The 26,914-nt window shown below is 41.7% G+C and overlaps 1 protein-coding gene across 2 annotated transcripts in view; it reads right to left on the reverse strand.

Annotated features, from left to right (window-relative positions):
• SLC10A7 (solute carrier family 10 member 7) overlaps positions 1 to 26,914 on the reverse strand; it is a 214,067-nt gene that overhangs the window by 12,842 nt on the left and 174,311 nt on the right. The window contains exons 8-11 of one of the 2 annotated variants that reach the window (XM_034771235.1): positions 23,377 to 23,542; positions 19,251 to 19,302; positions 17,735 to 17,808; positions 10,365 to 10,431 (exon numbers count right to left, since the gene is read on the reverse strand). In XM_034771235.1, the coding sequence (XP_034627126.1) occupies positions 10,391 to 10,431; positions 17,735 to 17,808; positions 19,251 to 19,302; positions 23,377 to 23,542 (333 nt within the window). In that variant the 3' untranslated portion in view covers positions 10,365 to 10,390. Of the gene's footprint in view, positions 1 to 10,364; positions 10,432 to 17,734; positions 17,809 to 19,250; positions 19,303 to 23,376; positions 23,543 to 26,914 lie in introns of those variants that run through there. The other variant, XM_034771234.1, reaches the window with a different exon arrangement.

Raw genomic sequence — 26,914 nt, forward strand, 5'->3', positions numbered from 1 at the left:
CCGTTCTTATCAACAATGTTCAGGGCATGAAGACCTCCAGGAAGTTAAGTCATTTTGCATTCCTCAAGAATGTGTGTCATGGTTTGTGGCTGCTCACACTGACATAGTGGACTGTCTCTGAAACGACACTGAAATTCTGCTGCAGCACAAATTCCATGAATTAAATTGGTTGAGAAGGCTCCATTGTCTTCATGGTAAATCAAACCCGGGTTGACGTTGACTCAGAGACAAGATAATTATTTGTCACTTTCTTTGCAGACCATGAAGCTCGCCACACATCCTCTATCATAAATCCCTCACCTGGTAAACTTAGCCACAATGGGTGCTGTGAGGGCAGACGACCATGTGGTGGATCAATGAAGTCTTTAATTAATGGTAGATGTGGTATATCATGCAATTTTGTCATGAGCTTTGCTACTCTTTCATCTCTGCAAACACTGGATGGAGCAATATTGCAGAGAACTAGTAACCATGGTAGAGTAGATTTAAGTGTGCCTGAAATAATATGCAGGGTGAAATTAAGTTGTACATTGATCATTCTTGTGTGAGATGAGAAAGCCCATACTGGAGCGCAGTACTCCACTGCTGAATAACAGAGTGCCAAAGATGAAGTGCATAATGTTTGGGTGTTGGCGCCCATGTCGTTCTGGCCAGTTTTCCAAGCAGGTTGTTGTGTGTTTTGACCTTAGTCATTGTCTTTGTAAGATGATCACGATATGTGAGAGTCCTATCTAACATGATGCCTAGACCAAGTGTGAATCATTCTTTATTTGCTGACCATTGAAAACTATATTCAGCTCTCTGCCCACTTGTGCATGATGTAACAACTGTGAAGAGCTACAAAAGGATCTCTCAAAACTGGGTGACTGCGCAACAAAATGGCAGATTAAATTCAATGTTCATAAATGCAAAGTAATGCACACTGGAAAACATAATCCCAACTCTACATATAAAATGATGGGGTCTAAATTGGCTGTTACTACTCAAGAAAGGTCCTGGAGTCATTGTGGCTAGTTCTCTGAAAACATCCACTCAATGTGCAGCGGCAGTCAAAAAAGCAAACAGAATGTTGGGAATCATTAAGAAAGGGGTAGATAGTAAGTGATAGAAAGTAAGGCTGCGAGTCTGTCACAGAGTCCGTGACTTTCTGTGACCTCCATGACTTCTGCAGCGGCTGGTGCTGGCTTAGGGGCTGCCTGAGCTGGGCATCCCCTGGGCCAGCAGCTGCAGCAGTTTGGGTGAGTGGGAGAGGGCTCAGGCTAGGGGCAGGGGTTTGGAGTGTGCGGGGAGGCACTTACCTCAGGGTGGGAGGCTCCCTGGCTCCCACTGGCATGGCCCCACTGCAGCTCCTAGGCGGAGGAGGGGCTAGGGGACTCTGTGCTGCGTGCTGCCCATGCCCATAGGCCCCGCCCCCACAGTTCCCGTTGGCTGTGGTTCCCGGCCAATGGGAGCTGCGCAGACGGCACCTGTGGCAGGAGCAGGGCGTGAAGCCCTCTGATCCCTCTGCTGCCTAGGAGCTGCAGGGACATGTGGAGCTAGGAAAGGAGCCCCTGCCAGCCCCGCCAACCCCCCCCCCCTAGCACCAGCAGGGGTCCCGGGTCACCTCTCCCACCTCCCCCAGCACCCTCTGCGTGCCTGACCACCTGCAGTCTGCTACCCAAGTTTTAGTTAGGGGTATATAATAAAAGTCATGGACAGGTCACGGGCTGTGAATTTTTGTTTACTGCCTGTGACCTGTCCATGACTTGTACTAAAAATACCCGTGACTAAAATGTAGCCTTAATAATAAGACAGAAAATATCATATTGCCTCTATATAAATCCATGGTATGCCCACATCTTGAATACTGTGTGCAGATGTGGTTGCCCCAACTCAAACAGGATATATTGGAATTGGAAAAGGTTCAGAAAAGGGCAACAAAAATGACTAGGGGTAGGGAGCGTCTGCCATATGAGGAGAGATTAATAAGATTCGGACTTTTCAGCTTGCAAAAGAGACGACTAAGGGGGGGGGATATGCTAGAGGTCTATAAAATCATGACTGGTGTGAAAGAAAGTAAATAAGGAAGTGTTATTTACTCCTTCTCATAACACAAGAACTAGGGGTCACCAAATGAAATTAATAGGCAGCAGGTTTAAAACAAACAAAAGGAAGTATTTCTTCACACAAGGCACAGCCAACCTGTGGAACTCTTTGCCAGAGGATGTTGTGAAGGCCAAGACTATAACAGGGTTCAAAAAAGAACTAGATACATTAATGGAGGATAGGTCCATCAATGGCTATTAGCCAGGATAGGAAGGGATGGTTTCCCTAGCTTCCGCTTGCTAGAAGCTGGGAATGGGCGACGGGATGGATCACTTCATGATTACCTGTTCTGTTCATTCCCTCGGGTGCACCTGGCATTGGCCACTGTCAGAAGACAGGATACTGGGCTAGATGGACCTTTGGTCTGATCCAGTATGGCCGTTCTTATGTTCCATCAACAACGTCCAGGTTTGTAGCCTGACCAACAGCACTTTATGGTTGAATGAATCAAAGGTGGCTGACCATCCTAAAAGTATTAACATGGATATTTTCCCTCTGCTTATGGGCATAAGAAGATCCTTCATCTGTGCAATTAGCACTTTTTTGATGCCATATCTAGGGCTAAAGTCTGACTGGGAAGAGTCCAGGTGCAGCTGGGGTTATTTTGCCACTGCCTTCTTGATAGCATCTAAATTATGCTGAAAGAAACCCTTGCTGAAAGTATTTTAAGAGGTGAGGAACTCAATACATTTTCAGATCTCCATTCAGTTTCAACATGGGGAGGAAGAGGGACAAACTGAAGCAGCAGCAAAATTAAAAAATGTCTAAGGAGGAAGTTGCACAATGCAATGGTGAGAGATTAAAGGAGCGTGGTGGGACAACATAAGAAAGTCACAAATGGGGGACAGTCCTTCAGATGGAAGTTTTGGCAGACCTGCATTTATCCAAATGAACAAAAATACTTAACTTTCATGCTGTGCATTGAAGAAAGGACAATGGCCTAGATTCACAAAGATACTCAGGAGCTCGGAGTCATGATGCTGAGCATTGCAGCATCTAACTTTTATGTGCCTGGAAAATCACAGGAACAACACTCCGATTCACGAAGCCTGAGTTAGTGCCTACATGGGGAGAGATTCACAAAAGCCAACACACTAGGTGGCTTTCCTGTTGAAATCCCTTCTCCTCATCAGTTGGAGGGGGAACTTGAACGGGGTGGAGGGTGTCTTCCACATCCCTGGGGAGTACCCTAACCACTGGGCTAAAAGTTGTGAGGGAAGTCCTCTCTCTCTCTCCCTCCTCTCCCATTACCCTCGCTGTCTTGTGTGAACCTGCTTGAGGGGCCTGGTCTGATAGGTGTGCGCAGAGCCAGATCAGGCCCCACACAAGTTATGCAGGTGAATCCTTGTCCTCCTTGGTTTGTGAATTGCTCTGGGATTTAGGTGGGAGATACGTGCCCAGAGTTGAGGCAGTCACACACATGTCCAGAGGCAGAAACAAAGGAGCAGAGAACTTTTTACTGCAAAATCTTAGGTGCTGAGTGCATTTAGGCACCCAAAGGATTCAGCAGAAGTTTTGTGAATAGCAATGGAGGCTAAAGCTGGGACTTCGGAGCTTAAGAACCTTTGTGAATCTAGGCCAATGACACTAGAGCATTCAAAATAGAGCTCACACGGCTCTAGCATGAGACTGGGTGCCTGGGACCTCCTTTGGGAGCACAGCACTACTGGGATACAGATGAATCACTGAGTACCCTGTTAATATATTACATTGGCCCCAAAGTTACTTGGGGGGATGCAGGAGAATCACGTTTTGAAATTCAGCCCTGCCTGTATGAGATTCATACTGACTGCAAGAGATTCAATGGGTCTGTGATACATATAAAGGTGAAGGAAGAGGAGGATATGAATGAAGAATGAGGATAGATATTTCTTTTGTCACTAACACTAAAGGAAAAGATGGAGAAAAGCTAGAGCCCTAGGCATGCTTTTACTAATTTTAGTTTTTAGTTGTTCAGGTCACTGGTTCACCTTGTTCATATTACCACAGAAATTAGATTCTGCAATGTAAAATGTAGCTACTAAGAATCAGTACATCTTCGACTATCAAAGATTTAAGTAAATAAAAATGTAAAAGGGGGAAAGAGAGAATGTGCTGTTTGATCTATTTATGGTTTTTTGACGGGTGTTTTCAGATTGGAAGTGATGTTTAATGAATGACCTGAGCAATCTCACCAAATGCTAACAATGAAACATTAAACACCAACAACTGAAGACTGTTGCCTTAGACTCAGGAACACCTTAACCCATCTGACAATATTGTAGTAATAATTAATTAACAGGTCATTCAAGAATGAATCAAACCACCATAAATCTTATTTTAAACGCTAGCTTATCTCTACAATGGGACCTAGGCATATGCATGGCAATGGTGTAACTGATCTTGGTCTACTTCAGAGACATTTTACTACCTGTATATCAAGTCATAGTTCACACAGACAATACATTCAGTGCATACTTAGAGGTTTGTCTTGTACTTCATTACTAACATGAAAGCTATTGAGATTTGTGTACTCAGTGACTGCAGAAACACCTTTTTTGTCTATATTTCTAATATACTTTTATGAAACAGAGCCATGTCAGTGCCTCAGATATTATGGTGATAAATGGAAGGATGCACAGAGAGACAGACAATATCCTACAGATTGAAAGTTTTATTAATTTGCTGTTCCCTTGAACACAATTATTCTCTCCAGCACAGCAGATGCCAGGATCTGTGGAGGCATCCAAGTTTTGGCTAAGTGAGTTTCATTTAATATATTAAAATAGACATTATGGAAATACTTATATACATTATTCCTATTGTATTTGAGTGCATGCAAGAAATGAAACTCACAGTGATTCCCTCCTTATGCATCAAGGCAAGCGAAAACACAGATGCATAAACTAAACATCTTCTCCTCTCCCTCCCTCTTTTTACTGTTTTTAGGCCATGGAAATGCCAGATACCGGAATCTGAAAATACTGGCCACAACTTTTCATCTTTTTTTGGAGAACAAAGGATAATACGATTTACTTTCCCCATCACTTGGGCAGGGATTTTGGAGCCAACAGTCCTCTATTCATCTATCTAGGAGTATAACAGGGTTTAAAAGAGAACTAGATAAATTCATGGAGGTTAAGTCCATTAATGGTTATTAGCCAGGATGGGTAAGGAATGGTGTCCCTAGCCTCTGTTTGTCAGAGGGTGGAGATGGATGGCAGGAGAGAGATCACTTGATCATTACCTGTTAGGTTCACTGCCTCAGGGGCACCTGGCATTGGCCACTGTCGGCAGACAGGATACTGGGCTGGATGGACCTTTGGTCTGACCCAGTATGGCCGTTCTTATGTTCTTATCCACAGGAGAGAGAAATACTGTCCTACGTCTATTTTCCACACGAAAACGCTGAGAATTAGGATGGTGGTGGGAGTTGTGCAACTTGCAGCTCTGAAGTTATTCCTTTCCAAGCTCCCAGCAACTCCCCTTGTAACAGGGCCACTACTTTTTCCAAGTGTTTTTTTTTTTAATATCCTTGCACCCACAGTTCCAGAAGTGTCTGAAGCCAGCAGCTGAGACTGGCTACTAGACGGTGTATTGAGAGCAGCACATGTAGATGTGATACTCCCACAGAGTCTCAACGACATCTTTAATACTCTTTACTATAGGTGACATTTGTAGCCTCTGCCTGCTTGGGATAAAGGGATCTTGAGTCATGTCCAAACTTGGATCTCCCCAAGGGTAACCTGTCAGCTATCTGCTGAGTATAAGGTAGTTTCTTAAAGTAGATAAATTAACTTTAACCATTTTGGTGGAGAAAGAGGATTGGGAGGGCTCTTGTGTCATAATCATTTTACAGCTGGGTGTTCGTAGCATTTTTTTTTATTATTATAAAGCGGTATGAGCTTGCTGTCATTAAAAACCTGCAATCTGGTTTTTAGTGTCTGATCCAATTAAGTGTACATCTGGCAAGACACACAACCAAATAAATAATTGGAGAGGTGCAACTCTGAAATGACAATTGTTATTCATCGATCTCTTTTTGCAAGTCGAGATTGAGAGATGTAAACTTCAAGTGAATGAGATCTCCTGGGTGAGATTCTTCAGTTCAAACACAGTAAACAACTGTTGTTCTCTGATGCACATTTTAGTACTGCTGGAGGCAAACTTTCTAAATATTAATAAAAAACCTACTACTGGCAGAGTGTACAGATGAATAGGAAGCACTGGGAAACAAGCCCCAGTGCTGGATTTCTTGTCCACATTCAAAGGCTAATCAAAATGCATATGTTTCAGGGCACATAAGAAGGGAGATTCCCAAATTTCCTATAAAGTTACCCTTTTAGAATCATAAGAGAGATGAAAATTCAGTAAACAGAAACAGAGAAGGCATACGATATCATGAATCTCATGCCAAACACAACATTAGAAAAGCATGTGCTGTGTCCAAGCGCCACTAAGACTCATTTAAACTCTGACATTTCTTTCTTTGAGGTTGATCTGCTAGCAGATTATCTTCTTGAATATACACCCTCACTATAGCCCCTTTGTGCTGCTCTGGTGGTGCAAAGAGGCCATAAAGCTGACTTAGCTAACCAGCATGTGGACACGATGGGAGACTAGGTGTTGCCAGAGCATTGCTACTCTCAGAGGCTGTTACTAGCTGGCACATGAGAGCAGGGCTGAGTCTGCTCTGATTTGTGCCTGGACCCCATATGTTTACTTGCCTATTGAGTCTAATTGTCACACTGAAATATATGGTAAATGCTCACTTTGAGGGTCAATCTGAAATTCCCACACACTAACCTGGCAAGCCAGAGGGCACTTCACTTTATCCCAATAATAATACTTTAAAATATACAACTATACAAGAACATGGGGCCAGAGTCACTGGCGGGTCTAGGTCAGCATACGATGGCAAAGCCCCTTGGTGCAAAGCCCTGGTGATGGAAATTTGGCAGAAGGAAAAAGTTGCAAAGTCCACAACTTCAGCGGACTGGGGTGAGTGCGTAGGGGGGTTTGAACAGCTAAATAAATGGGCACGGCCGATGGGTGTGATGATGAATGTGCTGAATGTTCACCACATGCCAGCAAAAAGCCTAATGCATGGTGTTGTGGCTAAACTGCCTGCCATCCCTTGGGGATTACCCCTTCTGGGTGAGTAGGAATGCTGTAGCCTGCAAACTGCCAGCTCGGTTTGGGGAGTGGGGGAGAGAGGGTGCAGAGGCTTATTTAGGAGGAAAATATTTAAGCTATCTCCATCCCAGAAGCCTTGAAAATGGATTTGGTTTTTGTCTGTGTCCCCAGTGGAGAGATATCTTTAAAACATTGGCAAGTCCCAACAATCAAGTTCTGCCTCCCCTCAGAGTCTAGCGAGAAAGGAAGGTGGTGACTGGTTAGGGCATAACAATGACTCGATAAATAATATTGTACCTCAAGCACATGTTTGGTAGGGACTCAAATGAGCAACGGTGGGAGGGTGAAGCAAGTACGTAGCCAGTCCTAGAGAACTGACCAGCCATGCAAGGAGGCCTACATGGCTTCTAGTTAGATTAAATAGCTCTTTCCTTCCTTGGAAATAGTTTAAAGTTTTTAGGAGAAGACTAACGGGCTCGTTGGTCAGCCAGCCACAAAAAGGGAGGAGAGTCTATGAAAGGAGCATCAAAAAGGGAGTAACTTTCTTTGGCTTCTTGGTTCTGCTTTCAGCTACAGCAATGTAGCTTGAGAATAATTTCAATGACTTTAAATGACAATAACAGAACTGTTTACAGGAACTGGGAACTTCTGTACATGAACTGGGGGGTCCTAGTACTGTCCTCTTGTGCCAGGCTCTCATTTCTAACTCATGCACCATTAGCCTCTCCAGGCCTAATCTTCTGAAATAAGTGCCACTTACTGGGAAAGGAGAAAGCCATCCCAACTGCCCTGCTGGTGGCAAAGGGAGAGACAAAAAAGAACTTCAAAAAACAAACTTTAAAACTGACCTCAGGAACACAAATTTGAACTTGAAGAACCCACACTAACAGTAGGCACTTTATCCTTGGTACCAGTTCTTCATAGTAGTTTGCTCTCACAATACCCATTAGAAGGCCAGGAGATTTCTTACGCAGGCAGAGTAAGGAGGATAGATTGGGGAATGAGAGGGCTATAGTAATAGCCCTTGTGAGACTTCATATCTTTCTAGGAATTCAAAAGCAAAACTGGATTCAACAGGACCCCTATGATTTTAATAATTTTGGTGGAAGTTGGGAGTACACCTTGGTCCAGATACAGCCTCCCGCCATCTGTTCCTTCAAATGCCATCCCCTACCAACAAGAATCATCTCTCTCTTATGCAGGCAGGTCACTTTCACCTAGATCCCTTTCTCAATCAGGTTAGATGAAAAGGAGATATAAAACGAAATATCAGCAGCAAGTGGATGATAATGCAGCCTAAAATGTTGCCTCTTAGTCTTCATATAAATATTGAACAAAAGGGGTTACAAGATGGATCCTCCATAACCTCACACATGAAGGCCTTCAGAGAACATCAGCAATTGCACAGCATTACCCTTTGGGAACTCTATGTGAGAAGTCAATGGAATCACTCATATGCTTAAAATTAGGCACATGCCTTATTACCTTGCTGAATCAGGGCCACAGAGCACAAACTTGAAGTCACTGGGAACAGAGAGCATTTAGCACCATGCAAGAAGTGCTCATTATTCCTGCAGGTTCAACTCCATATTTAGTGGGTCTGCAATGGTTGACTATACAAATTAATGCTGGGCTGAAACTTGGCAATATTTCTGGTTTCACTGTGTTTCTTTTCTCTTATCAGTAATTAAAAGAAGCCTTATTTTATTACAGCCTGTAATCTGTAATGTGAATCCAATCTTTTGGCCTTTTTATATTTAAAGCAGCTAGATTCTCATTGTCATAAAATAGGCAAATGCAGCAGCACCCTACCTTGTTTTTAAATGGTCTAAACATAGATTGTCCACTCTGCACCGAAGCAATAAAACAGTGTATCCATTTTTATTAAAAAAGAAAACAAAAACAGAAAAAAACCCTTCAAATGAAATTAAACCACAAACATTTTCAAGTAAAGTTGACCAAAATAAATAAATATACTGCTTCTTCCTCAGAATATTTATATAAACTGAAAAACGTAATTGGGTTTATTTAAGAATCTAAAAAGCCATTGCATTATTGCCATCTAAATGAGAAAATGTATGCTGCATTGAAAACAAAATCCTAATTCTGTAAGAGTTTTTGTAACAATCCTTTGTCAATCATATCTGCTATGCTGACGTTTTGCACCTGTGATAGCCAGAGTAGGTAGCAGCTCTTCATTTTCTGCTGGATAAAATACATAGAGGTTGTAGTTATTCAACTATTATGAAGGTTTAAATTAAAAACTGAATTACTGGCGAGTCTGCATTTTAATTTTTTTAAGTGGTGACCTGTAGCTACTAATTCCCTCTCTATAAAAGATACAATAATCTCCTACACTAGCCAGAGACTATATACAAGTGCAGGCAACAAAGCCTGCAGTATTGTTTTAGATGAACCATACTGATCGCTCTGTACTTCCTTCAGGCCTCCTCTTTCTTGCTGAACGAACTCCAGGGAATGGCATCATGTCGGGCTTTCCAGATGGATTATGTGAAGCCATAGCTCAATGTCATTTTCAATAGCAAGACTCATAATTAAAGGTCAAATAGTCACTTCATCTGCAATCAATCAATAGAAGAAGTACTAATACTAAGTACTAATCAATCATTGGCAAATGCACTAATAAAAGCCATGAATCAAATGTCTGCATGTGTGTGTACTCACATATACTGTATATATATGGGGAGAAGGAGAGAAAGAACAAAGTGTGGCGGAATACGTGAGGATACCACATTTATCTTCACTATTTGTAAGTTTATATCCCTAATTCACTAGTTAAATGAAATAGAAATAAATATTGTTTTGTGTGCCAACATGATGTATACTATTTAGAAACCACTGAAAGGACCATTTATATTAAGAAATATTAATCAGTTTATGATACTGAATGAAAAATATAAGGTACCTAGTCAGTGTAATTCATCCTTATGCCCTGCACCCTGATCTTTGAGGAAAAATAGGCGTGTCAGCTGTTCAGTATATAAAATAAACCCCGGCTTATGGGGACAGCACTTGTCTTAGTGTAGAGTGAGCAATTTTTCATGAATTCAGCATTGGAAGCGGCAGTTGAGCATGCATTGCATGAGAATTAGTTGGTTTCTTAATATGGTGTAGGAGAAATATCTTACAGAAGTCTTCTGGTGTTTCTCCTATTACCACTTCTAAAGCTTTAAAGCTGTCCTCTCTTCCTCCTCTTCTGTTGGTTCCATTCTAAAATCCCCAGGGAATGGACAAGAAGCACCTATCAGAGCTTCACATGTCAAGATGAGAAAAACCAATTTCAAGCCCCCAAATAAAGCTACTGTTGTAGGAGGTCACTTATATGTTACCGGTTGCTTAATGACCATGTCTTGAAGGTAAATAAAAACAAATAAAAAAGCCTGGAATGGGCTTAAAACAAGATCCTGAATTGCAGTGCTGCTCTCAGATACTGTGGTGTTGCAGACAGAAGTACTCACGTGAGTGCAGTTTTTTTTGCATACTTTACAGTAAATATTCCTTGTAAAGTGTGATGGAACAACAACATAGAATGGGCATCTTCTACCTATTATGCTCCCACTAACCTCAAAAGCAAAACTCACTGATTTCATTGGGAGCAAGTGTGGGTTTCTGATATAAGTAAACAAGGATCTGGAACACTCAACTGTCATTCAAGAACAGTTTATTGTTATACACACATTACCCCTGCAATGTTGCCAGAGACCAGGAGAGGAACTTGGGATAAATTTACAATAAATGTTAATTGCATAGGTTAAAGATTCCTATTTATGCCACTAGCTTTGGGGGCAATTTTCATAATATTAAAGCTTTGTTAATCCAGATCTTTCTGATAAGCACCATCCACTTATTTATTTACATATCTATGCATTTTTTGTGCAACTCCCTTTGATATGGTATCTGGACACCCAAGCAATAATTAACAGAAACAAAAATGCATACTCAGTCAGAGGCAATGGATAAGCAGTAATTGGCAACTGATGGACAACAGGCACAGACACTGCCCTCAGACTTGCTAACCATGGGCTCTGGTGAACTGTCAAAAGGACCACTTTCCACAAATGGGGGCACTCCGTTCAGAATGCCTTGGTTCTGGTTTCTTACAACAAAACTCCAGGAACCATCAGCAAGAGCAACACAACTGATCTTAACAGCAGAGATGTAACAGAGGGTCAGATGCAATCTCTTAGGTAGCTGGGTGCTAGGCTATTCAGAGCTTTAAACCGTAAGCTAGTGCAAACACCCAGAGCATGAGAGTGCTCCCAGTTATCTGCCCACTGGGGAGGCCAACTTCAGCAAGAGGCACCAGCTGGAACTTCCAAGTGTTCTTCAAGGGTAACCCCAGTGAAGCAATCTACCCCGAAGCTGACAAAGGCTAACATAACTGTGGCAAAGTTTACACCCAAGAGGAGGGGCTGCACTATTTTGGCCAACCACCCCCACCACCTATCAACTTGCACACCTCTTTGCCTATACTAGCTACAAGTATTAGAAGAGAGGAATTATATGAGTGCTGGAGAAAACAGGTTCCAAAGAGTCCTGAACTTTTAGCTGGCTACTGTTTTCCCACATCTGTTGCACGTGCACAGAGCACTACAAAATGCACGCAAAACCTGACTAACTTAGGCCTGGTCTACACTATGACTTTAATTCGGATTTAGCAGTGTTAAATCGAATTAACCCTGTACCTGCCCACACAACGACGCCATTTATTTCGCAATAAAGGGCTCTTAAAATCGATTTCTGTACTCCATCCCGATGAGCGGAGTAGTGCCAAAATCGATATTGTCATTTCGAATTAGGGTTAGTGTGGCCGCAATTTGATGCTATTGGCCTCCGGGAGCTATCCCACAGTGCACCATTGTAACCACCCTGGACAGCAATCTGAACTCAGATGCACTGGCCAGGTAGACAGGAAAAGCCCCGCGAACATTTGAATTTTATTTCCTGTTTGCCCAGCATGGAGAGCACAGGTGACCACAGATAACTCATCAGCACAGGTAACCATGCAGGCCGATAATCGAAAAAGAGCACCAGCATGGACCGTACGGGAGGTACTGGATCTGATCGCTATATGGGGAGAGGATTCAGTGCTAGCAGAACTTCGTTCGAAAAGACGAAATGCCAAAACTTTTGAAAAAATTTCCAAGTGCATGATGGAGAGAGGCCACAATAGGGACTCAGATCAGTGCCGCGTGAAAGTCAAGGAGCTCAGACAAGCCTATCAAAAAACAAAGGAGGCAAACGGTCGCTCCGGGTCAGAGCCGCGGACATGCCGCTTCTACGACGAACTGCATGCAGTTCTAGGGGGGGCCGCCACCACTACCCCACCTCTGACCGTGGATTCCGAGGCAGGGGTAATCTCATCAGCTACACCTGAGGATTCTGCGGACGGGGAAGAGGAGGAGGAGGAGGAGGACGAGCTTGCGGAGAGCACACAGCACTCCGTTCTCCCCAAAAGCCAGGATCTTTTTCTCAGCCTGACTAAAGTACCCTTCCAACCCTCCCAAGCCAGTATCCAAGACCATGACCCCATGGAAGGGACCTCAGGTGAGTTTACCTTTTAAAATATAAAACTTGTTTTAAAAACAAGCGTTTTTTAATGATTACTTTGTCCTGAGGACTTGGGATGCATTCGCGGCCAGTACAGCTACTGGAAAAGTCTGTTAACGTGTCTGGGGATGGAGCGGAAATCCTCCAGGGACATCTCCATGAAGCTCTCCTGGAGGTACTCCAAAAGCCTTGCCACAAGGTTTCTGGGCAGTGCGACCTTATTCCGTCTTCCATGGTAGGACACTTGACCACGCCATGCTTGCAGCAAGTAATCTGGTATCATTGCATGATAAAGCCTGGCAGCGTATGGTCCCGGTGTTTGCTGGCATTCAAGCAACATCCGTTCCTTGTCTCGCTGTGTAATCCTCAGGAGAGTGATATTGCTCATGGTAACCTGGTTGAAATATGGGAATTTAATTAAGGGAACAGAGGTGGCCGTTCCTACTGGGCTGTTTGCCTGTGGCTGAAAAGAAATCCTTCCCTGCAGTTAGCCAAGCGCGGGGGGGGGGGGGGGGGAATTGGCCCTGAGCTTTTCGCGTTTGGCTAGCAGGGATCTTCCCTGATACCAGCCACGCGGTGGGGAGAGGGGTAAAGCGATCATCCCAGAGAATTCATGGCGGGGTGGGCGGTGTTAGTTTGGTTCCTGCAGGGATCTTCCCTGATACCAGCCATGTGGTGGGGGGAGGGATAAAGCGATCATCCAGAGAATTGGATGGGGGGGTTAGTTTGTTTTCTGCTGCTGAAGGTTAACAGGAAAACCGCAGCACTCAACGGGCTTTGTTTGGTATGTGGGAAAGGAGGGCGCAGAAGCCGAAAGACAATGGCTTACCATGGCCGCATGCAAGCCGAATTCTGTTGCCCGGACCTGCGTCTGTGATCTCTAGCAGCAAAGCCACAGGCACTCAATATTAAGAGGCAAAATGCGACCTTGCACAAAAATCACATGTGCTATGTAATGTGAATAGTGTTGGTCACCGTGAAAGAGTATAAGCATTGTTCTGCAAAATGTATCTTTTTAAAAAATTCTCTCCTTTTTACCTCCCTCCAGCAGCTGCAAATTTTTCAAGTCTCCCTCCTCTGTCCCGAAGGCTATCTCAGATAAGGCGTTGGAAAAAGAAGATGCGAGACGAGATGTTTGCGGAAATCATGGAATCCACCCGCAGTGAAAGAGCTCATCTGAATGAGTGGAAGGACAGGGTTTCAAAGTATAGGAAAGAAGCCAGTGAATGTGAGGACAGGAGGGACCAACGTGAGGACATGAGGGACCAATGTGAGGACAGGAGGGACGCTTGAGATGAGAGGTGGTGGCAGGAAGATCAGAGGAGGCAGGATGCACCGCTGGGGCTGCTGTGTGAGCAAACGGACATGCTCCGGCGTCTGGTGGAGCTTCAGGAACAGCAGCAGGATAACAGAGTGCCGCTACAGCCCCTGTATAACTCCCTCCCCGCTCACCATGTTCCATAGCTTCCTCACCCAGACGTGTAAGAACGCGGGGGGGGGGGGGAGGCTCCGTACACCCTCCCATTCCACCCCAGTGGACAGCCCAAGCAAAAGGTTGTCATTTTTTTAACCTTTTTTTAGTGGCCTTTTCCTTCCCGCTGATCTTCCTCCCAAACCCCACCCGGGTTCTCTCCCTCTTTTTATAATCAATTAATAAAGAATAAATGATTTTTAAATTATAGTGACTTTATTTCCTTTAAAAGCAAGCTGGGGGAAGGGGGAGGGTGGGTTCCTTTCAGAGAATGAGTCAATAAAGGGGGCGGGTTTTCATGAAGGAGAAACAAACAGATATTTCACACTGTAGCCTGGCCAGTCATGAAACTGGTTTTCAAAGCTTCTCTGATGCGCAGCGCTTCACGGTGTGATCTTCTAATCGCCCTGGTGTCTGGCTGCGCGTAATCAGCAGCCAGATGATTTGCCTCAGCCTCCCACCCCGCCATAAAGGTCTCCCCCTTACTTTCACAGAGACTGTGGAGCACACAGCAAGCAGCAATAACAATGGGGATATTAGTTTGGCTGAGGTCTGAGCGAGTCAGTAACGATCGCCAGCGACCTTTTAAATGGCCAAATGCACATTCTACCACCATTCTGCTCTTGCTCAGCCTGTAGTTGAACAGTCCTGACTCCTGTCCAGGCTGCCTGTGTATGGCTTCATGAGCCATGGCATTAAGGGGTAGGCTGGGTCCCCAAGAATAACTATTGGCATTTCAACATCCCCAACAGTTATTTTCTGGTCCGGGAAGTAAGTCCCTTGCTGCAGCGTTTAAACAGATTAGTGTTCCTGAAGACGCGAGCGTCATGAACCCTTCCCAGCCAGCCCACGTTGATGTTGGTGAAACGTCCCTTGTGATCCACAAGTGCTTGCAGTACCATTGAAAAGTACCCCTTGCGGTTTATGTATTGGGTACCCTGGTGCTCCGGTGCCAAGATAGGGATATGGGTTCCATCTATCGTCCCACCACAGTTAGGGAATCCCATTGCAGCAAAGCCATCCACTATGACCTGCATATTTCCCAGAGTCACTACCTTTCGTAGCAGCAGCTCAGTGATTGCTTTGGCTACTTGCATCACAGCAGCCCCCACAGTAGATTTGTCCAGTCCAAATTGATTCCCGACTGACCGGTAGCTGTCTGGCGTTGCAAGCTTCAACAGGGCTATCGCCACTTGCTTCTCAACTGTGAGGGCTGTTCTCATCTTGGTATTCTGGCACTTCAGGGCAGGGGAAAGCAAGTCACAAAGTTCCATGAAAGTGCCCTTACGCATACGAAAGTTTCGCAGCCACTGGGAATCGTCCCACATCTGCAACACTATGCGGTTCCACCAGTCTGTGCTTCTTTCCCTGGCCCAGAATCGGCGTGCCACGGATAGAACCTGCCCCATTAACAACATGATCTCCAAAGCACCGGGGCCCACGGTTTGAGAGAATTCTGTGTCCATGTCCATGTCCTCATCACTCTTGTTGCCGCGCTGCCGTTGCCGCCTCCTCCTCTCCTCGTTTTTCTGGTCCCGGCTTAGCATAAACTGCACGAGAACGCGTGAGGTGTTTACAATGTTCATGACTGCTGTCTTGAGCTGAGCGGGCTCCATGCTTGCCGTGGTATGGAGTCTCCAGTGTTCACCCAGGAAAAAAGGCGCGAAATGGTTGTCTGCCGTTCCTTTCATGGAGGGAGGGGTGAGGCTGTACCCAGAACCACCTGCGACAATGTTTTTTGCCCCATCAGGCACTGGGATCTCAACCCAGAATTCCAATGGGCGGGGGAGACTGCGGGAACTATGGGATAATTATGGGATAACTACCCACAGTGCAACGCTCCGGAAATCGACGCTAGCCCCGGTACATGGACGCACACCGCCGAATTAATGTGCTTAGTGTGGCCGCATACATTTGACTTCATACAATCTGTTTCCAAAATTCGAATTATATAAATTCGGATTAATCCCATAGTGTAGACATATCCTTAGAGAGCAGTTACTTTTAATTCAGCAGCTGCTAGGAGCTAGGAACCAGGTAGCTTCAGGGAGAAAATAAAAATATAATAAAAGGGCATTGAGTCACAAGCTAGTGGGAAAAAGGATGGAGAGAAGGAGCACTGACTTCAGTGTATGCAGTGTGTGATTCAGGCAGGGCTATGCTGGAGGGTTTAGCATGAGAACAACTAGTGACAGAGGAACACAGATCCCTCATTTTTTCTGGGTGAAAGCAATTCCCTGGAGGCTTCTCATGTTTAATTACCCACTGTAGTGATTTTATTTGCACAGAAGTTTTATAAGTGTGCGCAGTCTACACACAAAATCATGTTTTCAATAAAAATTATAAAATAATTGCACATTCTTAGGTAGTTGAAATCAATGCCCTTTGTTCTGTTAGGTCACAGTTGTACCCTGGGTCTGCAGGTAACTTGGGCTAATCACACGTACCGTGCTATACTTATATGAAAGAGGAGTCATACGTACTACAGATTGTCTGAAATTGTACTCAGAGCAATGCAAACTGATTTTATTAAAAATTAATTCAAAATATCCAGGCAGTTTAAAAGAAATCAAAATAAATACTTTCTGTATATAAAAATGTAACTGTAGAAATGCTACTCAGTGGTCAAGATCATGGTTACCATTCCTTCCAATATATCCAACTCCATTTAATAACTAAAGTTTTATCTTTGATAGTTACTGGCTTGAAAGGTTGATACTCAATTATATATAATGTACTTTATCAAACAAACATTTTCCAGTTTTGGAAAGAAATGAGAAAACATACAGCTACCAATATTGCCACTGACTGACCAGCAGAAGAGAGCAGGAACAGGAATGGAGCATTATCATGCCACTCTAAACATAACTATTTTAATTGTATTTTGTAAGTTTCTATCAGACCATGCTTGTTATCACTAAGTAATTTTAAATGACAAATACTTCAATAATGTTTTTGACTATTGACTTGTAATAAATAAAACACACAGTCCAAAGACATTGAAGACTTCAGATAAATACAATTACGCAGAAAACAGAACTGTCCTTAGTGATCTATTTTAGAATATGTTAAATGCTTTGTGCACGGCAAATGCTAAGCAGTTTTGAGCAACAATATCCTTCTGGGGTGATGGTGTAGGAATAACTCAGAACATTATGAGTAATGAACCTCAAACTTTATCAATATTGGATTAGGGTATGGGAACATCACAAGTAGAAAATGAAGTAGATCCCTCTAAAATAAGAGCAGATTAATGGCACTGCAGTACAACTACTAAACTCCCAGTTGAAAAAACTGTGCTGTCTCCTTTTTAATAAACATTTATTTACCCTGTGCAAAAATGTTACCATTAATATACCAATATTAGTACTGTGCCATTCACATACTTGTCACACTGAAACAACTACAACTTTGATTTAACAACTTTTTCCAACAAAGCGAATTACTGTGATTGCACTGAAAAGCTAAACTTGATCTCTTATAATGACTTACCCAGGGTGAGGGATTTATGTGTGGAACAAAAAATGATAGCCACTGTGTCTGCTGGTGTGAAACCAGAATTATTCCTAGAAAAGAAAGTTTTAATAATCTCTTTTAGCAAAAATCTGCTTAAAACATCTTTGATCAAATGTACCACTTTAAGTACCCATACATATATTCATAACACTTTGATCAGCTCTACTGACAGAAATAATTCTACCCAAAGATGCAGAGCAGTGTGTTTTTGTTTTTTTTTTATTTAAACAGATTTTTTTCTCAGTTATGGCAAACTCTCTAATGGATAAATTCCCACAACCTAAATCCACCCAAGGTTACTTCTACATACATTCTGTATCACATTAGTGGCCAATTCCCCTTTGTAAAAACTGACCAACAGCCAGTAAAGAGATATAGGATACATTTCTATCTATTGAGAGAGAAGCTGGGCTTGAGGTTTATAGGATAAAATTAAGGCAGGAAGGTTGGAAAAGTGACCAAGAGAGGCACATGATTGCCCAGAAGAGGTCATATGTTCAATCCAAATGGGAAATAGCTTTTCCTGAAACTCCAGATATGTATTTATTATACAGTTTAAGTAGCATCCTACTCAAGGTTCTGTAAAAATGGCATTGTGGGGTTCAACAACTGGGCCAGATCCTTGGTCCAGGAAAGGGCCAACATTACAAAAGGCACTTAACGATGCCCTAAAGCAGGGGTAGGCAACCTATGGCATGCGTGCCAAAGGCAGCACACAAGCTGATTTTCAGTGGCACTCACACTGCCCGGGTCCTGGTCACCGGTCCAGGGGGCTCTGCATTTTAATTTAATTTTAAATGAAGCTTCTTAAACATTTTAAAAACTATATTTACTTTACATACAACAATAGTTTAGTTATATATTATAGACTTATAGAAAGAGACCTTCTAAAAATGTTAAAATATATTACTGACACGCGAAACCTTAAATCAGAGTGAATAAATGAAGACTCGGCACACCACTTCTGAAAGGTTGCTGACCCCTGCCCTAAAGGATCATTTAGGATTCCCCTCTCACAGGGGAATACCCTAGTGGCATAAAACTAGCAGAGCTGGCTCTATGCCACGTGCACCCTCCCCCCTAGATAGGGGGTGTTTTAGGCAGGGGGCAATGCCAGAGTATGTTGCACTCTAGCAATCCCCAATCAGCAGAATGGTGCCTTGGGGACTGCTTCAGGCAGCAGAACTTAGAGCAGGCCTGTGGCTGCTCTAACTCGCATCTGTGACACCTGGGCAAATCCATTGCCTTCAGTAGGAGTAATTGATTGGAATTTGATTAACCATTCGGTAGAAAATGCACAAGAAGGAATAGAATTCAGGTCTTTCTCTCTCAGCTGTGTTGGCTCTGCAATGCTAACGGGGGAGATGCAGCAAAAGCATCAAGTATTAGAATGAAGTCACCCCTGTTTTGGAAGCATGCCCCTAAATGTATGCATAAATAGATATACACACTCTATACTGTACGTCTGCTCAAAACATTCTAATCCACTTACCTTGTAGAAAAGAGGAAAGTTAAAAGCATGAAGCTCAGCTGAACAAAAAATACTGAAAGAGAAACAAGTTAAATGTAAGTTTACATGGTAAAAATAAATGTCACATAAACCACTGTACTGTGTACATACCTTTTAAACCTGCATAAAGGATGAAAAGATACACATCTGATGCTTACGGATGGGCCAAAACACTCAGAGAAATTTGATTCAGCCAAATGCGTGGGCTTGTAAAGACTTGCAGAAAGGACAATTATTTTGGAAGGAGCAATGGACATCACCACGTCTGAGGAAGCATTTCTATAGCAAGTGCGATTACTATGGTTATGACAGCACTTGCAGAAGCACTGCCCCTGAATAAGGTACTTCTTGACATTATGTCTCATTGACAGAGAAGTTGACTGGTGAATGCCATGCATCCATTTTCAGAGTACTGCTTTATAGGAGTGATGACATAGTGCAATCTTCTGACATACTTTAGGTGCCAAATATATCTCTGCTTAACAGATTGCAAAAATCATGTGTAAGTGTGAATACTGCAGACACAAACATGCACACACTCTGCTGTATTCTGCCCTCTTGATGAAATGCTTGTATTTTCCATAATTGTTAACAGGAGTTATGAGACTCATATATATGTTTGCATTCCTATTGGAAAAAAGCCAGTTCCTAGCAGCGCACACGGCCTGAAACCCTCAGCAGTTGTTGAGCATAGCAGAACTTTACAGGTGTGGACATTTTTGAGAGTCTTGAGGGGAATCATCCTCTCAGCTACCTTACTTAATGTCTACGTGCCAAGCATGGAATCTGAGACCACATCCCACCCAAATGCTATATAAAAAATGGGGCATTATGGAAAGGCTACTGACAAGTGGCCTTCCCAGACATTTCAGCATGTGTGTGGGAATCAGGCTGGCTATATGACATTTGAAGAAACTGAATGATATGTGTGATCACACAGGCTGATTGAGTGTATCCACCTCAATGTGGGACTGCAGCAACCCCCTGTGGGGAGAATAGGGAAAGTGAAACATAAGACTAGGATTTGCAGAGAACTTTTAGAAGAAGGAGGATGCATTTTACATTTACTAGAAATCTGGTGCAGAGCCTGGGTATGTGATGACCATGATGCTAATGTGTCTCATAGTACAAGGTAAGGCAACAGTTTGGCCCCAATTTATAACTGGGCAATACTGTTGGTATGACACATTAAACCAAGACCGAAATAATCTCTTAACTATCAATGAAATTTTCCATTTATTATGAGAATTTCTTGTGCTGGGCACACTAAAATTTTTGCTTCACATTTCATTTGGTGTATTTTAATTCATAAACTAAGGACTCAATCCATTGTTACTGAATTGTAAATAATTTTTCTTTGGCATAAATGCATTAATTTAACATGCACAGAAAAAGCATCCTTTCTGTAATAGCTATATAGAAATAAACACCAATGTTGCTACCAATGCTATGTTGCTACCAATGCATACTTTACTGAGGTGAGAATATTAACATACAAGTTACCTTAAAACAGTAATCTGGAGAATAATAAATATACTTTCCTCTTAAAAATCTCAGGCCAAATTCGCCACTGAAATAACATGGCACATAGCCAATGACTCCAATGAAGTAGTACAGACTTTCCTTATTTTTCAACTTTCTAAATATTTTAGAAATAAAGACATGCTTTATCTTTAGCAAATTATAGATCTATAAGTGTCAAGGCATACATTAATGTCTTTGCTAAGGAATTTTAGTTACGCACATTGGAACTGACTAAATATAGAACAGGCAAAAAAATAAATGAAGTTGGATGATTTTCACAATTTCAAGAAACACAATGTTATTCTGGAAGTTGTTCTTTATCCTGAATGTGGCACAAACAGACCAATCTTTCAGAACACTACTGTAAATGACAAGAAAAGCAATGGAAGCCACTGGACTGCATGAACAGTCCCAAAAAGCACAGTTTGCAAAGCGGCTTTGCCTGTTTCTCACATCAGTCGTTATACAGTCAGAGTAACATGAGTGTCTTTTATTCAAAGTTCCTCTTTTACTTTCTTTACATTTTAACTGAGAATTTATGTTTTTCCCCTCTATTTGCACAGATTTGTGCATGGAAATTACAAGCACATCATCGGGGAGAATATTCCTCTTGGCAAGCATACCCTTCATCTGAATTCTTTTTGGTTTTATATTTCCTTCTTAGCAATTTTGAAAAAGCTAACCAGAAGTATACTCTTTTTATTTGTTCTCACCTTACAATGTCAATTGTGGAATCTCCGTCTCTGGAGATATTTAAGAGTAGGTTAGATAAATGTCTATCAGGGATGGTCTAGACAGTATTTGGTCCTGCCATGCGGGCAGGGGACTGGACTCGATGACCTCTCGAGGTCCCTTCCAGTCCTATAATCTATGAATCTATGAATCTATGAATTCTGCAGTTTACTATCAATTACACAAGCATTTTATCATGTTGCATTGGCAACAAATACTGCAAGAAATATTTTACGTGTTTATAGTGGTTTTCATCTGAAAGTGCCCCACAGATTATCCACCACTGGAAAACAGCCACAGCTGGGTGAACACTGTGGGACAGGGGGTGCAAAACCCAGCCTTACAAAAGTAGTGCCATGAGAGCTATAAAATCTACACAGATTAGATAAGGATTTATTTAAAAATCCCACAGCAAACTCAGCTGTTTTTACCAAATTCAAACATTATTCAATTAAGTGATGAACTTTTTATGAATTGAGTGTTTTAAAACACAAAGACAAGATATGTAATTATTAATTCCTTTATAGGTGTGATTTTTTTCTGTTTACTTCGAACAAGTGAAAAATATTATTTCCTTTTTGTATGTCAGGTGACAGACTATCTGAAGAGCATATACAATTTTGCAACCAAGGATGCAAGATGGAATGTAGTAAATGGCAAAACTTCTATTGACTTCAATAGGGAGAGGATTTCACTCACTGTATCAAGGACACCTATATACTAAAAGGCAACTCAGTGGTTTCCTGAAATTCAATGGTTTTATACTAAACAGGATTTGATCTACCGTGCTGGTATTGGGAGATCCAAGTTACACCTCCCTACACTAATATGAGCTGCTGTATCTGTGTGGAGTGAGGTAGGGGTGGGGAGGGGGGAGCAGATTATGCCTATTGGGAAGGCAGGTGATACTGGGAGTTCTGACAGGGGAGGGCAGCTTTTAAGCTGCATTCAGGACTCCAGAGGAGCCCTGTCAGCAAAGGAATCCTGAGTCAGTGAACTCCTTTGGAGTCTGGGCCACATGCCTTTCCCAAGCAGTGCTGCCCACTTTTAGGGTTACACTAGCTGACTACAGCTCCCCTGGTGGAGCGGGACAGTGAGTACTTTGTGCTCAGGGCAAATTTCCACTCCCAGGGAACCTCTGCTAAAGAAAGACAATGCAGACCTTAGTCTGCATGAACTATTAAAAATTAATAATTAAATAACATGTGGGGAGGTGATAGGGGATTCTGCTGTTTTGGTTCTTAATGATCGTGTAATGTATTTTTAACTGATGGATACCAGGACACTGTTCTCTTAAATATATTATTTAAATCTGATGAATAAATTAAAGGTCATCTAAAATGTACTTTCTAACAAATTACTTCAACCACGGAAAATGGAGCATCATGTAAAAAATCCCAATATTTCCAAGATTTATAATACAGTAGGGAGGGTAAAAATCAGCTTTTTATAAGCTATTAACATAATTTTCTGTCAATAATAGCTCCAACTGGAATCTACACTTTCAGTGAGGAGTGCCAAATCAAAACATGAACTGCCCTTTAATAGATACAACTTGAACAGGATGGACACTGATATTTGAAAACTTATTACTTTAAAAAGGAAATGCTACTTTGAGCAATCTCAAGTGTATATAATAACAGGGTTCATACTTTTATTACTTAACATCCTAAAAGTATGCAGCCTCTAGGAATTTTTCTAATCTATCTTGCTTGCAAGATGCATTAAAAATACAAAATCTAGCCCCATGGCAGTTAAATATATTTCCTTCTTTTTTCTTTCCAGTACACGCTGTTCATTGCACACGAGAGACTAACAAGTGATAAAAGGGATACTTTAAGACAGAACTTACTTATGAACACTATTATAATCAAGCTAAATTTATCAAGGTCAATATTTGGATTGGAGAAAGTGTCACAGAACGTTGTATAGATGATCATCAGGAGCACACAGCTGCTGATAGCACCAAATGGAGGTTTCTTCCTCTCAAGCCAATCCTTGATGCGTCTTCGGACAATCTGTAACACAGAAATCAACAGGTTGCCTCTTTTCAAAGATGCAGGGAGCAAGTTGGGCATCACAAAATGAATCTGACAGCGGAAAGACATAAAGAGAAGAGAATAATTCGGATGACGGCCACAGTGGATTTCAAAGCTTCTCTGCCACACAACTCTTCTTCTGGGGAATTTAACATTTGTAGTGCAACTTCCACTGGGCATCCATAATGAGAGTATATTTTCAAGTACATTCAAATCCATCCTTAATCATGCCAAATGTTCTTTGCTAGCTGTCACTGAGACATGCCCATTAAGCCTCCCCAAAGTTTATCTCCTCTGCTGATACTAATGGATGTATGTAATTATCACAGTCCCCTTTGCATCAACAGACAATTCCAAGTGCAACTTTGGGAATCTTAAAAATCTGACATCTTCGGGAATTTCATGACGGTAGATAATCGAAAGTGATCCATGGAACATTTTAATATTTAAATAGCTAGCGATGCACCAGAAGTTTTTAATTAAATTATAACTCATGCTTGAAAAGCAAAAGTGCATGTATTGTGGGAGTTTAAATAATTCAAACTCTGAATATCTAGTTTTTGTAAATCTAAAGACAAATGCCATTTGCATGCTTTTAGAATACCAGAATTAACACATGAAAATGAACAAACCTACAGTGCTTAGTGTAACTTTTCTACTTTCAGGAAATTGAATCTGAAATTGTTTTGCAAGATTTTGTTTTAGAGACAAGTTTAAAAGTGAAAGTAACTTAAATTTTAAAATTATGTCAAATTGGACTGAGCATCAGTAGAGACAATATATCTATCTGAGCTCTGTCTGGTGAACTCCTTTTATTTTTTGCTTTATTTTATATGGCTTGAAAAACTTTAAAGAATCATACAGCCATGACTTGTGTTAATTTTTCAGCAATCATACTATATTACCTGATTTCTCATGAGATCTCCCTACAGTCTGTGTTACCATGTTCTTTTAGAAATAATAATGCAAGCTCATGGGGCATTGCAATGATAAGGTGCTAAAAGTATTATGTTATCTCCCTACGGCAATACCATTAATAAACATCACCATTATTGACTTAATACAGAACATTTTAGAGGTATTCAAGCTCAAAATCAATGCAGCAGCACAGGTCCTTTTCACAAGCAAGCTGCCAAGGCTGGTGGATTATTCTTAGTTCTGTCAGTCCCTATCACTGCCTTCACAGAGTGCTTAAGATCTCTTAGTAAGGAAAGTCCTATAAAAACTCCCTATCTAGTGGCTTTGGAAAGTAAATTTGATCAATTACATGTAGGACATATGTTAAGAATTTTGAAAGTGGAGTGTAGGAATGCTGAAGCTAATTAAATACTGACACCTCAAGATATTTCTAAAATTTCTGTTGACATAAAAGAGAAGACTTCTGGGAAACCATATGATAAAATGCTCTTAAGACCTACTCACAACTCACAAACTTTGAATTTTATGCCTGTCAGATGTAAAAGAGGGATCACAGCCCAATAAATGGCTATGTTTTGGAGCTGCTGAAGAGGATTTTAATGCTAGGACATACAGAAGTCTTGTTATCAAATCCTTTTAAAGCTACTGTATAGGGATGACCATTCTTCTGAAGCTGATGGACATGAGAAAGAAAATTTTAATGAAACTGTATTGTGTATACATTGTGAAACAGATCAAGTCGAAAGTATCCCAATCTTTCCAGTCCTGGAACCCAATATGCAGAGGCAAGGTCTTTGGCCTTTAACATGAGCCCTTGCAAAAGGAATACACAAGTTTCCCTTCCTTTTCCCTAAGATAAGTGTTCATTTTTGGGGGAAAAAGAAAAGCTACTGAAGACCACATACATGCTATTTGAATTGGATAACTCTGACCTGGACCTGGACTGTGATAAGAGGAAATACTGAAAAAGGTAAGTTATATACTTAGCCACTAAGGGGTCGGCAAAAACTCTGCTAGATTTTCCATAGGAGAGCTCACTTCAATTACTTCCATTAGACCAAAAACTCATATACAGTATTTACTATTTATTCGTGTTCTCCAATGTGTCTATTTTCAGTACAAGAGTGTGTTTTTAAGGGCTCTGAATTAGTAAACTCAATTTTTGAAGCCTCACTTAAAGCCTAAAACCCTGCAGGATTAAAAAAAATATATTTTTTTAAAGATTTTTACCAAAATAATAACCGCCCCCAAAACGAACAAGAGCAGTGGAGCCAGCCAGCGAACCTGGCAGATTGATGGTGATAGTGCTTTACAGGCAGAAAATCTAAGATGGGTTGAAAAAAATGCTGTGATCTATGTGTGTTGAATTGTTTAAATAAAGAATTCTGAAAGTAAACTGAAACCTACGTTAAAATATCGAGAAAGAAAACATCTAATAACAAAGACAACAGAGATTTCTTCAAGCCTTGGCCTACACTAAGATCAGCAGATTCAGACATCAACATTACTGGCCACCTGCACCTCACTGATGATTTCAGAGGCAGGACAATAAAGTCAAGGAAGTGTCTGAGCAGATAGTCTCATGGACAGATGAGCTTACAGCCTGGAATGGAAATGTGAAGCAATGACATCCAAAAATAAGTGGCCTAGACAACCATGTTGATGGAAAGAAGTGGAAAGGACAGAGCTTTGTAGAGGTAAATCCCACTTCTCCATATTAAAGGAAAATTCCCCACAACTAAAAATCTTAAAGGCAGCATCTTGTTAAAGGAAAAAGAGGCAGGGATGTTTGAAAACCAAGTCCCATTGTGGAACATAAAATCGCTCGGCTTTCTTGCAGGCAGAGAGTTCTCACATCCCTTCCTTTTCACAAGAAAATGATTGGCCAAGTAACTTCCCAAACCTTAAAGAAAACACACTCCACACTGCAAAGTATCCTAGGATCCCTACAAGAGATGGCAGTGGCAGTCTCAGAGGAGATGCTGGTCTTGATCCTGCAACCCTTACTCCTGCCAGTAACACTGTGGAACCACTTATGTGAACAGGATTGGCTCACGGGCCAGTAACCATATCAGATGTGAGGGGCTGTGAAGATTTAACTCCAAACCCAAAGAGCAAGACTCTCTCTCTCTCCCACACACATACAGCAAAACTTGTGGCTTTTGTGATATTAAATATGCAAACTGCCCACTTAAAAATATTAAAAAGCATAATGTGAATGTTGCTGAAGAATCTACTGAAAAATTAGACGATAACAAAACAAGCTGCACGGCTTTAGCCCTCATACTACCTCTAGTTAGTGGTTTAAAGCCACTAAAAGTTCTGTGAGCTGGTGTCTTTCCCAATTTACTCTAAAACACAGTCCCACATACTAGAACTTCCTAGGGTTCAGTTTTGTTAACACAGAAATTAACAATAACAATACATTTCAAT

This window comes from Trachemys scripta, chromosome 5 (genome assembly GCF_013100865.1).
Source record: "Trachemys scripta elegans isolate TJP31775 chromosome 5, CAS_Tse_1.0, whole genome shotgun sequence".
NCBI classification, from domain to species: Eukaryota; Metazoa; Chordata; order Testudines; family Emydidae; genus Trachemys; species Trachemys scripta.